The sequence below is a fragment of the Strigops habroptila genome, chromosome Z (assembly GCF_004027225.2).
Source record: "Strigops habroptila isolate Jane chromosome Z, bStrHab1.2.pri, whole genome shotgun sequence".
Classification (NCBI taxonomy): domain Eukaryota; kingdom Metazoa; phylum Chordata; class Aves; order Psittaciformes; family Psittacidae; genus Strigops; species Strigops habroptila.
This window is the reverse complement of record NC_044302.2, coordinates 29,406,450-29,420,339: the sequence shown is the minus strand read 5'-3', so window position 1 is coordinate 29,420,339 and position 13,890 is coordinate 29,406,450. Positions and strand designations below refer to the sequence as shown.

The 13,890-nt window shown below is 37.9% G+C and overlaps 1 protein-coding gene across 7 annotated transcripts in view; it reads left to right on the top strand.

The window, feature by feature from the left end:
• Positions 1-13,890, top strand: part of XRCC4 (X-ray repair cross complementing 4) — a 182,140-nt gene that overhangs the window by 4,133 nt on the left and 164,117 nt on the right. For all 7 annotated transcript variants that reach the window (XM_030511449.1, XM_030511446.1, XM_030511447.1 and 4 more), the window contains exon 2: positions 12,644-12,793. In XM_030511449.1, the coding sequence (XP_030367309.1) occupies positions 12,655-12,793 (139 nt within the window). In that variant the 5' untranslated portion in view covers positions 12,644-12,654. The remainder of the gene's footprint in view (positions 1-12,643; positions 12,794-13,890) is intronic.

Below are 13,890 nucleotides of genomic sequence, written 5' to 3'. Positions count from 1 at the left end.
CTCAGTCCTCACATCAGAGGTGCTTGGGAGGAGTGCTTTAACCTAGTATTATAACCTACATTTTATAGAAACTTATTGTGTCAGGTGATAAGGAATATTCATAAAATGATGGAAATTCCTGTACTTTAAAATTTCTGCTTTTTGTGGCAGGTTTCATGTGAATTTCTGTTCTCTATCAGTATGGCAAAGCTCTGTGAATAGCACAGACTGTTGTTTTATAGGAGTTGACTAGAGCCTTGTGGAGAATGTGCTAGCTTGCATGCTATACTTGATGTGGCGTACACAGAAACTGAGCTTATAGTCTGGGGTCTTTATTTGTTGCATAAAGCGGCAGCTGTGTTGTTCAGATTGTAGAGAGAAATCGTTTGCCTATTACTTTATATGCTCAACTTTTTTGACTGCAGTTAGAGTGTTTAGAATGATTTGCTATATGAAGCTATTGCACTTCAGGAGTTATTTTGGCATTGATGGTGAAATGAGCAGAGTAGCAGCATCTTGGATCTACAAGATGATTTTAAAACATTTGTTGGTGAGGTACTTAAGAAGTACACCTAGTGAATCAGATTTTAAACTTCCATTTCTGTATAGATGAGATAATGAAAAGTACTCTACTGCATGTTGTCTTCACTATATTACATGTTACCGGCTTATGTATGTGCAGTGAGCCCTACAGGGTCACTTGCTGTTTTGTCTCAAAGCCCGTTTCTGATGTCTTTGTTATCTTTCAGTGCCACTTGAAGATGAGAAATTTTAATCCTTACCTCTTGTCACCTACAGCTTAGCAGTAGGTGGAGAATGTTTTTAAGGAGTTATGTTAAAGCTCGGGAGCCCCTAAGGAAAAAGCACTACACGGCTTTAAGAGTAGGTGGAATCACCAGGAGCTGAGATTTTCAGGGTCTCAAACAATTATTTATGTCTTCAAGGTGAATACGATGCAGCTCTGATTTCTTCACTGTTAAATTTGGCAAAGTATGTAGTGCTTGCTTTTATTGTGAGTACTATGTAAAATAATGTGCATACATTTATGATCTGGACTAACTTAGCTGTTGAGAGATACCATTAAATGGTTCATGAAATGAAAATCTTTATACCAAAAATAGAATTTGCTCTAGTTTCATCCGTGGTCCCTCTGCTGACATGAGCTGTGTCTCTTTCCTGGGTTAAGAAACAGTGTCCTTCATCTCCTGATGATGGTAATCAGGATGTCTTTGTGGATTTTAGTCTTCCCCACCTCCTTTGTCTCTATATACAAAATGAAAAAAGAGGAAATATGGCAAAAGACTCCTGTAAATTTGAAGATTATTAGTGGAATTTAGTATCAGATAATGTAAAAATAAGGACTGCTGTCCAAGATATGTCTAGTTGAAGATGTCCCTGCTCATTGCAGGGGGATTGGACTAGATGACCTTTGAAGGTCCCTTCCAACCCAAACTATTCTATGATTCTATGATTCTAAGAAATAAAAGACTTGCTGGATTATGTATGGTACCATGCTGACACAAGCTAAGGTGAAATTTAGAATAGAATTACTTGTTGTTCGCTAATCTAACACAGTCAGATCTGATCAACGTAACGATCATATCTTACAGGGAAGTTCCAAGTTGAAAATCTTCATTATGCATGTGCCTAAGCAAGGACATCTGGTGTTATTGTCTTCTGAGGCTTGCAAGTAATTTCACAAAAAATGACTTGATTATATAGTCCAAATTTCCAAAGTTTGGAACTGCTTTGTGAACTTCTAGGTGAGTTTTGTTGGAAGGGGTGTCCTCCAACAGAGCAGAGGTTGTAAAATAAACAGTAAAAAAGGCAGACTTGCATAATTTTAAGAGTGCAGAGACTGAGAACTTTTGTGTTCTTGATCTAGACATCAGCCAAGTTGCTTGCTGTCTTGGGATAGAAAAATTAATGCTATTAGAGGAAGACTGAGGCTATATATTCTATCACAGGGTGCATTTGTTTTTAAAAAATTATTCAAATTATTATGAAAGGGATTGTTTGTTTGTAGGTCTACAAAAGGATCTCAGAGGCCACACTTTTCAACACAGTAGCTGGACAGGAAAGGCACGTTGGGCTTTCCAAATGCCGTCAGCTCTGTCAAGCTTATGGAGGAAACTTCACAAAAACCTGCGGAGAGATTTGTGTTGACTGAGCCAACAAGGGAAACTCAGACAGTAGTTGGAGGCATCAAACTGAATTGTGTGGGCTTGTATTAAATTTGTCCAGCTGTGAAACTTAACATTAATTTACAGAGTACAGCACACAGTGGCCATAGGCATAATGGAGATTGAGCAGAAATGTTAATTTCAGTGAAAGCTAGGCATTGCTGTCATAGAGGATAATTACTTTTGGAGATAAGAGGCAAGGAACTAGCTGAAGCAGTCCTGTGTGTGTCTTGGTAATAGACCTACTTGACTTATATTTCATAATCTCCTGAAGGGAGTATCAGAGAAAAGGCTTTTTTGTTTGGTGGTTTGTTTTTTGGTTGTGTTCCCCCCCCCCTTGCTTAGGAAAATACATAAATGAAAACTGTGCCTTATATTTCATATCCTTTCTTAATCATGTCTGTTCCAGGGATTTGTTTTATTAACTTTGGCTGTCCTAAAAGTAGGTGGGTTTTTTCTCCTCTTTAAATAATGAGGTAGAGGAGAAAGTTTTAAGTATGTACTCTTAATTTGAGTTTTGTATTGTGATTTTGGTACTTGATAATGCAAAAGCGTAAGGTTGAAAGGAAGGAAAACATCATGGGTGTACTGTATCTAAAACTGTACTGAAACAGTTTGTTGGAGCGGTGGAGGGCTGACTCTTGTGCACAAAGGGCTGGAGTTCATTTACCTGTTTGTGTACCTGCATTAGTTCAGAGTCATTGTATTTGTTCACTATTTCATTTCAGATAGTGATGTGCAGTAGGGATTCTGTTTAGCTTCTGCAGTTGGGAACCAGAAATCCTAGCAACATGAAGGTGAAGGGAGACCCAGAATGCAATGAAGCCGAAGCTTTACTGAGACTTACTTTTAAACTTATTTTTCCCTCTTGTTACGTTTCAGTTTCTGCCCAACCCCTCATAGCTGGTTTTTTTTTCTTTTTTTTTTTTTTTTTTTTTTTATGCCATCATTCCATAAGGACTGATTTAACTTACCTGGAAAAGCAGTGACTTACAGTGTTAAACCAACATTTTTGAGACCTCTACACTGATGCTTCATGTATTTGCCTTGTAATAATTTACAATAATTTACAATAGTTTAATTGAAGATCTCAAAACAATATCTAACTGGTACAGTACCAAAGCATTTTTGTGCTATGTTTTCCTAAAGAATACTGTATTGCCCCCTCAGTTCGAGTCCCAGTGGCTTGGGGATTTTTTTTGCCGGTACACCCCTGCTGTGTCCTCATACTAGTCTGCCGATTTCTTTTCACTCCCGTGCAAGCTTCAATAGTTGTGAGGGAAAACTAATATTAAAAAGCTGGTTTCCTTAAGCAAACCCCCTGCTCACCATCAAGTGTCTTGGGTAAGTGTTTAATTCTTAAGAGTAGTTTTGCTTTTTGTTTGTTTGGTTTTTGTTTTGTTTGGTTTTTTTTTTTTTTCTAGTCCATAGCAAGAAAAATAAGTCAGGAAAACTACCTAAAAAAGCAGTGAGCTGTTATGTCTTTAAAAGCTTTATATTTTTATGTATAGAACTTAAGATGTAAAAAGTTTAAGTGACCCTTGTCTAGCTTTTCATGTCCTCTTTCCTTTGTAAATATGGTTTGTAGACACAGTGCCAATTGAGCACAAACTAATAGATATGTGATTCCTTAGGGTGTAGACTCAGTGGCCACTGAATTTCCTATCTGTTTAGTGGCACTGTATCCTTACTTATTTTAGCTGCTTTTTTTAAAGCTAAGCTTGTTGTTCACTCAGAGCTTGGTGAGGCTGTGGGACTTGTGCCCAGGGCCCCCTCCTTGCTAAAACACTGACGTGTCAGTCATTCTTGGGTGGTAGGCTGGTGCTTCACTCCTCTTTTGGTTTATTTAGTGCACATTATCACGAAGCCTAAGCTAAACCAGTGCCTCACTTTTCTGTGGATTTCTTGCCTCTTTTGAATGTGCTGTACCATGAGGCACTGGCATCATGTAATCCTATGTTTATATACCTATTGAGTTAGCTGATCCGTTGAATCTCATGGTTTGGCATTCAAGGCAGATTGAAGAACCAAAGCTGAACCTTTGCTCATCTCTGGGAATAGCTGAAATCGATGTTCAGTGTGGATGGATACGGCTAGATGTCCCTTTGTCTTGCAGTCAAACTCTGATTGCTCAGCTTAACCCACCAAAAAGTAATTAATTTTCACTGCAAAGAGATAAACATGGCTAAATAAAGAGCTGCAAAATTTAAATTTACGTGCATAGAAAGTGAATATCCCAGTCCATTGAAAATGTCTTATACATTATTTTTCTGTAGGGGTCAGATGAAACAAAATGAATTATAACATTTAAATTAATAAATTCAATTAGTGTGAGCTCTTTGTTTTCAGGGAGATCAATGTTGCCTTTTCCAGTAGATAAATAGCAAATGGAAAGAAAAACATAATAAAACTTTTGTTAAGTGAAGACGAGGTAATGCAGGACTTTTCTTCAAAGAAAATGCCTTAGGAAACTGATTAGCAAGATAAAGCAATCTGGAGTCTAGGCCTATTTTTTATTATTAATTTGACAGCAACCTGAAATTAAAATAATCCATCTCTTTGAAAAGTCTTGGGTTTAGAGGTAGGAGGAGAGGAGGATCTGTAAGCGTTTATATTTATACCTGCCCTTGCCCCACTAAAGGTGGAACTTGTTTTTCCAGGTTAATGGGCTCAGTTTTTCAAAGCTCTTCCGAAGTCTTACATACAGAATTACTTACATCCACCCATATCTAGCTGACACCGATTTCTTTGTTTCAGTTATCCTCATTTCAGATTTGTTACTGTGCCCTGTGGAGCTATTGTGGTTTCGATAGTACTGAATTTAGTTGACTTTATTTCAAATAAAGAAAAAGGCAGATTGTTAGTGGAATCCATTGCTTAGTGATGTTAAGTCAAACATTCAAGAAACGTGTAAGAAACATGTCAAACTGAGTGGGATTATAGTAGGTCTATATGGGGATTAAATAATAGAAAACAAAGGAAATCTGTAGGACGGATTTGTTTTGTGTTCAATATCCTGATAATACTTAATCCTGAAGACAGTGTTTTGGAAAACAGATGATACCTCAACTAGACTGCTTTGTTATCCATATAAATCAAAAAGACATGTATCTGAGTATTTTTGGATGGGCAAAGGGGGTTAAAACATTCTGCCTTTTTTTTTTTTTTACTTAATTCCACAACTTTCACATACTCAATACATTACACTAAGTTGCTGAAAACTGCAAAGGTGCTTTTGGAAGTGTGATGAAGATGCTATAAATTCTTGAATCTTGGTTCTTACTGATTGTATGTGGCAGGCTCAAAAGTTGTACCTGGCAGAATTGTACAGATTTGTTTCCTCTTTCTGTTTTTTATCTGCAAAACATAAAATTATTTTAGTTAAAACATGTGATTTTTTTTTTTTTTTTTTTTTTTGAAAGTGGATTATTGTTCTTAATAAATAGACGAAAGTTGTAGTTTTCAATGGAAGGCAAAACAGCTATTGGCTTTGGTAGGGCCTTGGAAAGCCAGGCTGACCTAGTGCCAAAGTAGAGTTACGAAATATATGTTGGGGCTTGCAAATCCCAGAGGCAACAAAGGCAGAGATCATGGGTGTCTCAGGCATGCCTACTAGCTGTGCATCCCACACCTGCTCACTTGAAGCTGGTCTGATGGTCGTCTTTGATCCTTGCTCAGTTCTATACACACTTTTTAGTAACTTCGTTACTAAAATTAACTTTCTCATCAGGAAATATATCAGTTATATGACTTAATTTTATTTTCTACAGGTTTGTAACATGCAGTTACAAACTGGGTTTATCTAGGGGGAAACCTTAGGATTTTTCTGATAGGAATTTTGGAAAGTGAGGGCTTGACAGTGTGCACACATTGAACTGTTAGTGGCAAGAATTTGTAAGAAAGGGTAGGGGGAAAAAAAGTTTTGTCCCTTTTCTATCCAGATACTTCCTTACTTGCTACTATATACTAGTATAATTGCCCACTTGGGTGTTTATTTTAATAAACCTTGTTATAGCTTAAACTGTCTCCTAATATAGATGCTTATAAGTAAGCTTGGCAAGCCTGAATGCCTGGAATTGGTAGTGGGTTAAGTCTGAGACTTCAAGAGGATGAAAGACACCAGGGTGGGCTTTGCCTCTGGGCTGCAATTAAGATCAAAGCTTGTTAGTAAGATTCCTACTATAAAGGTTGTTGACTGTCTGCTTCCTTCTGTTTCTCCTCATTTTTCAGCTGGTGACTGTAGTAAATAAGTCTGACAAGGGTTGTTCCTTATCGTAGATTCCAAATCTTTTGTGGCAAATCTTCCATATCCTATTGGTCTGACAAGCTCAAGACTGCTTTTTTTAATTTTATTTTTTAATTTATTCGGGGGGGGGGGGACAGGACAACACACATAACTGCACAGAAAACGTGTACATGTTTCCAATCCTTTTGTGGCTACCACAGAACAGTGGGAAGCAAGCAGTGCAAATGTTAGCCATGTGGTTCTTGCTTCTGCAGTTGGGCCCATGAGGACCAGATACTGATTGCAGCTGTCTTGAAGTCAGTCTCTTGATTAAATGCTGTCATGTAGGACTGCATTTTTAAAATGGGCTGTTCTCCCATCTGCACAAAGTTATAAAGCCATTCAGTCACTTCTTCATATCCAGTGCCAATTTTTGATTCGTTTCCTTTATTATGCCATCCAGAGGGACCTTGACACGCTTGTGAGGTCGGCCGCTGCCAACCTTATGAAGTTTAACCAAGCCAAGTGTAAGGTCCTACACCTGGGTCAGGGCAATCCCAGGCACTGCTACAGGTTGGGCGGAGAAGAGATTCAGAGCAGCCCTGCAGAGAAGGACTTGGGGGTGTTGGTTGACGAAAAGCTTAACATGAGCCGGCAGTGTGTACTTGCAGCCCAGAAAGCCAACCGTATCCTGGGCTGCATCAAAAGAAGCGTGACCAGCAGGTCGAAGGAGGTGATCCTGCCCCTCTACTCTGCTCTTGTGAGACCTCACTTGGAGTACTGCGTACAGTTCTGGTGTCCTCAACATAAAAAGGACATGGAGCTGTTGGAGCGAGTCCAGAGGAGGGCTACGAGGATGAGAAGAGGGCTGGAGCACCTCCCGTATGAAGACAGGCTGAGAGAGTTGGGGCTGTTCAGCCTGGAGAAGAGAAGGCTGCATGGAGACCTCATAGCAGCCTTCCAGTATCTGAAGGGGGTCTACAAGGATGCTTGGGAGGGACTCTTCCTTAGGGACTGTAGTGGTAGGACAAGGGGTAATGGCTTCAAACTTAAACAGGGGAAGTTTAGATTAGATATAAGGAAGAAGTTCTTTACAGTGAGGGTGGTGAAGCACTGGAATGGGTTGCCCAGGGAGGTTGTGGATGCTCCATCCCTGGCGGTGTTCAAGGCCAGGTTGGACAGAGCCTTGGACCATGTGGTTTAGGGCGAGGTGTCCCTGCCCATGGCAGGGGGGTTGGAACTAGATGATCTTAAGGTCCTTTCCAACCCTTACGATTCTATGATTCTATAAGACAAACTTGTGTTATTGACAAGTTTGTAATCCTTGTGCTTTTAATATAGAACAAAGTTAAACAAAAGAACAACTAGATACAATTTAGGTTGCGTGTACTATAAAAATGTGTTGGCCCCCTAAATTTCACTAGGAGATAAAGCTCTTTCAAAATTTTTTTTTTTGGTCTTCAGATGTATCTTTAAGTTGCAGCTGAGGGTTATATTGAATATTTCTTCAGTATAAAACAAATATTATGGCCAAGGGAATATCAGCTGTATTGTGAGAAGTTATAGGAAGGATGCTGTATCATTTTCTTCATGCTTGTTGGCCCAATCATAGTCTTTCATAAAGAAAAGAAAAAAGAGGAAGTCATTATTAGGTCAGTAGTAGTTCTTAGATTAACAAGAGTCACAGCTGAGGTTTCCATCAGATATTTTAGTTCTCTTCCTCTGGAAGTCTTGGAGCTAATGGAATTTTGAATTAGCATTAGAGAATATCCATTTGAATGAAATATGTATCTAGAAATATAAATATAGACATTATCCTATTTTCTTCTGTTAGAAAATGTAGTAATAGTTTTAATCTTTAAAAACAAACTGAGTTCTTCTGAACTGTTTTAAATCTCCACTTATCCCCTTATATAAGTACATATGGCATTTCCTGAATAGTACCTGTTCTTTGACTATAGGTTACCTGTGCGCTTTCTTCTGATTATTAGATTCTGATTTGTAGTGTATGTTGTGGTCAAGCCAATGACAAAGGCATGAAATTATAGACTTTAATAGCAGCGTGCTGTATGTGCTGGTCTTCTATTCTGAGCTCACTGTAGATAGCTCCCTGTTTTTCTGAACAAGAAAGCACTTAAGTTAATTGCTCCATTAGAAAGACATAGTAGCTCTTTCTGACTAGTAAGTAGCCTTCCATGCATAGCTGCTGAAGTTTAGAACACCTGCAGCACAAGCAATTTCTAAAAAAGCTATTAGTCTGCATGGAAAAAAAGCAAAGCGCTGAAGTTCAAATTGTTATCAATGATGCAGTGTTGGAGCAGCCTAAAAGATTTGGCTTTTAGTCTGTGCTTAGTGCTATCCAAAGCGACATATAAAATTCTTTGTAAACTAGTTTTAAATGTGTCTTGTTTATTCAGAAGCAACTGTGTACACTGTTTGTTCAGAGAGCAGACTCCAGTCAATTGCACGCCAGCCAACATCTGATTCCTCCTTAGAGAGAAACATTGCCTAATACAGATCATAGAAGCCAAAGACCAAAGGGACAAAGTGCTAAAGATAAGCAGCTCAATCCCCAACTGTTCGAAGGCCTCAATAAAGCCTCTGATTTACAAATTTGGGGTGGGACTCAACTGTTCCCACCTGCAAGCCTTGTCTGGCATCCTTGGCTCTAGTACGGTGAGGTGCTGGTATGTGTTGTGACCTCTTCTGCCCTTCAGGAGAGGAACACGGGCTTTCTTATGGCCCTAATCAATCAGTTTCTCTGCAGCTTTTCTTTATCATAAGTAACGGAGGAGGATTGACTGCTTGGATTTTGTTAAGGTAGTGAATAGAAAGAGCTACCAAAATAGTGTTGCAGACTATTGAATGGCACTCAAAGGTACTCCTATGGTCTAATAGTCTCGGAGGTGCTTTTTAGACTGCAATAATAAGGGTCTGATTTCAGTAACGTAGTTTGTTGAATAGCTGTAAAAATAGCCTGGTTTTATGTAATGATTTTTTTTTTTTTTTTTTTTTAAATCAACTTCAGCAGTGTCTGGACTGTTAAATAGTGATAGTGCTAAAATTCGGGTGGCTGGTTTAACCATTTTGAGCATTAATACAGTTCTTACCTTTATCCTTACCTTTCCACCCAAAGATGTGAGTGGGAATCTATCTTAAAGTTTCAGCTCTCCCTCATCGTTTATGTTTTTGGCTGCCTTTCATAATGTAATTCTGACTTGGTGGGTATGGGGATTTTAGTAAAACCTTAAAAAGCAGTGCTAGCTTCTACAAGCTTGTCTGACCAGTTCTGTGGAAGCTCAGGTCCCCGGTTGACATGTATATTACAAACCCCTTTGTCAGTACATCTGCAGTTATTTTGTTCTGACCAAGTGTCTGGACCAGAGTGCTTTAAAAAGCTGCAACTTTTTATGCTTCATTTGTAGGTGTAGTAATGATGGATTGAGACAATAGTCACAACAGAGAAATGGTTTGACATTGGTTTAAAAGTATTTTTAAACCAATAGTATTTGTGGTGGGACAAGCACATGCAGGACTGTTGGCTGGAATTTTGCATGTGTGGTGGTTATGACAATGAATTATCCTGTTGAATGATTGGCCTTTTAAAGTATTATTAAAGATCAGATTGAAATGATTTTCATTTCTAGAATCTACGTTTAGTGTTTGGGGGATAATCATGTCATCAGTAACTTGTTGCAGCCTTGATGCTACGGTAAGTCTCCAATTTATGTATATCATCCAGTTCCAACCCCCTGCCATGGGCAGGGACACCTTCCACTAGACCAGGTTGCTCCAAGCCCCGTCCAACCTGGTCTTGAGCACTTCCAGGCATGGGGCAGCCACAGCTTCTCTGGGCAGCAAGCAAAACCTCGCTATTGAACTACACATGCATCAGCACCTTGTATGCTGTCTGACTGGGTTGTGTGCAAGTTTTTTACAATCTTTAAGTAAAGAATAATTATTTTTAAAAAAATTGTCTTTCAAAGAAGGGCTTTTATGCAAATATTTCATAAGAAACTCTGTATTTTTCTAGAACAAGGAGAAGGGAATCTGGCAAGCAAAGGAGAATAAATGCCTGTGTGCTTATACATACTACACACATTACTTGTGTTTCCTGTCCTCTGCTCTTTATTGGCTCATGTCCAGGCAGTTAATGCACTACAAATCTTTAAAATGGCTTTAGTTGTGTAATCACTAATTGCAAAGGCACTGTTCCAGGCCTCAGTGCCCCACATTTACTGTTCTGGCTTTCAGGTGCACAAATATACTGTAGATTTTCAGAAATGGCCAGTTGCTTGGTGATGGAATTAGAAGACATTTTTTAGACTCACACTATTTTTTCAATATTTCTTTTAAGTAAGCTTTTAGGTTTTGGCACATTTTCTGTGAATAGAAAGGTGGAATATGACATCTGTAATAGTAAAGCAATGGTGGTTTGTGGATGTAAGTAGTCAAGTCATCCCTCTTACTGTTTTTGGAGAGAATTTATCATGCTTAGCTATATGTACATGATTTATCTAGCTATTACTACCATAGCTTTTGAATCCTAAACTCTTCAGAAAAGTATTCTAAACCGGAAAATGTTATGGTGCTTATGTGAACTTAAGCTGTAAGGAGGAAAAATAAAGTTAGTGTTTTAAGTATTTGGTGGTGAAAATTTAGTGGGTAGTCAGGAATGCTGGAAGTCCCTAATGACATATTTTTGCCAAAGCTTAGCCTGAAATTTGTAGCAGGCACTTTACGTGATGTTCCTCTTGTTTAGAAATGTTATTCGTTAGTGCAAGGTGATCTATATCGTGCTTTAATTAGCCATCAGAAGCAGTTAATGTGATGTTTCATTAACCTTATTGATATCTATAATGAATGTTTATTATTGACAATGCAGCTGTTGTCTAACTGTTAATGCAGCTTTACGCTCGAAAAACAAGTCTTATATTCATGTATTTTTGCTACTTTTAAATACTGTGCACTTGGCTGGGCAAGGGAAAGGCATTCAAAATGTTGTCGGGTGCAGAGTTGGGCAAAGGTCAGGCACAGTGCAGTCAACTGCACTTAGAACTGTTTCTCCTAAAACTCCAACTTTTTGGGAGACCAGTGGTAGTTAAATCTGTATCTAGGTTTGGCTCTCAATGTCCATGAGCAAAGAAGGAGCTTCCCTCTACTACTGCTTGAAGAACAGCATCCTCTCAGGGCCTGAACTGAGCCTTATCATGATCACTTGTTGCTATACTTCAGATGGAAAACCTGATAGAGCTTTTAATACCTAACCTGTCCAAGCATCGTTGTAGTCAGTGCGTGTAGTTTAAATGCCTCACTTGTGTTTTCCTGCTTTTATCAATACATGCTGTATTTAGTGTGTGAGTGAACATATAGCTCTTTTTCATTCACTTATAAAATTTTAGTTTCTTAAAAAAAAAAATAAAAAATACAGAAGCCCAAAACAACTGAACACCCCAAAACAAACTCTTCAGGTACTAGACAACAGGAAGCATTCTCAATGAAAATATTGTATGTTCATGTTAACTTCAGAATTAGCTGTTTTTCTATTATTCTGTGGAGCAAATAGCCAAATGCAGTTTTAAAGTTCTTGAGTACCATGAGGATTCATTGTTGTCAGATTAGAATATGTATAAATACATAGTATTCTTTAGAAGGTCTTAAATACAGGTTGCCAAGTTGCTTTGATACTGGGCAAAAAATTCACTGTAACGTCATAAATTTTGGCTTCTGCAGCATTCGCATTTTAAAGTAAATTATTTAAAAATTAGAAATTCTATGGTAGCTGGCATTCAGTACAGCCTCTGCTTTGCAGTGATCCTTAGTAGCATGCTTTCATGTGTCAGTCTTCTAGATTAAAGTGATTTTTCCATTATATTCCATGTACTGTATGTTGTGTGATAGCGGACAGTAAATTAAAAACACAGCCATGAGGAAGTGTATGTGTATTGTAATTTTCTGTTCCTCATCTTCCTGACACTTAGTTTCCTAATTTGGGACTATTCAAATACATTTGCTCATTGTCACTGGTCTTTTAAACCTTACTTATTGTAATCCAGTTTTTTATTTGGAAACTTCAATGCTCTGAAAATCTGAATTTGTGGAGGAAAGTAAAATGACATTTTAAGTATGCTTATATTTGTGGTGTTCTTGTTTTTGTTTTTGTTTTTTTTTCCCCTAACCTAGTTATGTAAAACTGCTAAGGACCTCTGGAAAATAAGCCATTGGTTATAACAAAATTATCTTACTTCCCAAACAGGTGTCTGGAAAATGGAGAAGACTTTGAACAGAATTCGTCCAGTTTCTGATCCAGAAGCAATGTATTTTCTACAAGTGTCATGGGAAAAAGATTTAGGTGCTGGCTTTGGTATAACACTAAGTGATGGTCAATGTGCATGGACTGGGGCAGGTAATAATGGAAAGGAAAAAAACCTCAAACCCGTTTTTAGTTGTTACTGTTCTTTATTATTTTTGCTGTTCTATATTATTATTTGTTGTATGAATAATTTTCTAGACTGTGACTTACAGTTTGCATCAAAAACCTTTTGTGAGCATTACCTCTTCCCAGTGAAGGAGGAGGTGTAGTTCATGATCTTCTGTGAAGTGTTCAGTGTTCAAATTTGTAAAAATTGTGTGTCAAACCTAATACAAATTCATTTAGCATATGGATATGCAGTGTTTTGTTCTTTCTCAAGAATATAATGGAGTGCAGTGATACTGGACTACCACTTACGTGTCTTCTCCAGATTCTTGAACAAACATGTCATGCAAGTTGCATTTGCAAACTGTAGTTCAAGAAGCATTTAATTGCAGATGGTTTTTAAGCATTTTTATAAAATCTTAATAATTAAAGATAGCTGTGTTTGGTACTCAGGTGAATTCTAACGAGTGAGAAGGGACTAGAAATATTTTTATTTTTTTTTTTCCCCCCTCTTGGCACAAGTTACCAGAAGTGGAAAAAAAACCAAAACTTGTGGGATTTTTGTCCCCACTTGGAAACCTGACTAAAAGGATGGGTCTCTTAATAGGTGCATACTTCTTTCATTCATGCTTAGCGAAAGGAGGAAAGATTTGTGTGTTCATTTAGAAATGTGTCAAGTGCTTGATCAGAAGCCCTTCTCTCAATGGCAAAAGTATTTCAGAGGGAGGAAAGAATAGTATATTTTTTTTATATTTATTATAGGTGAAAACATCTTCCTGACTCTTTTTTTTTTTTCTATTTCTGACACTTCATTTTCTGTAAGAATAAATGACTATGTAGTTCCTTCCTTCCTTCTTTCTCTGTGCTCAGCGGACATTGTTTCCCCCCTCCCCCAATTCCTCTATAAACCCAGCTTTCAAACAGGCCTGATTGATCGATAGATCGATCGATCTATCTATCTAATAGGGCTTTGTGTATCAATATACATGTATACAAACTATGTGTGTGTATATCCAGCCCCTATATATAAAAAGAAGCCTAACCATTCATTAATCTTATTTTGAATACTATCTTTACCTTTTTTT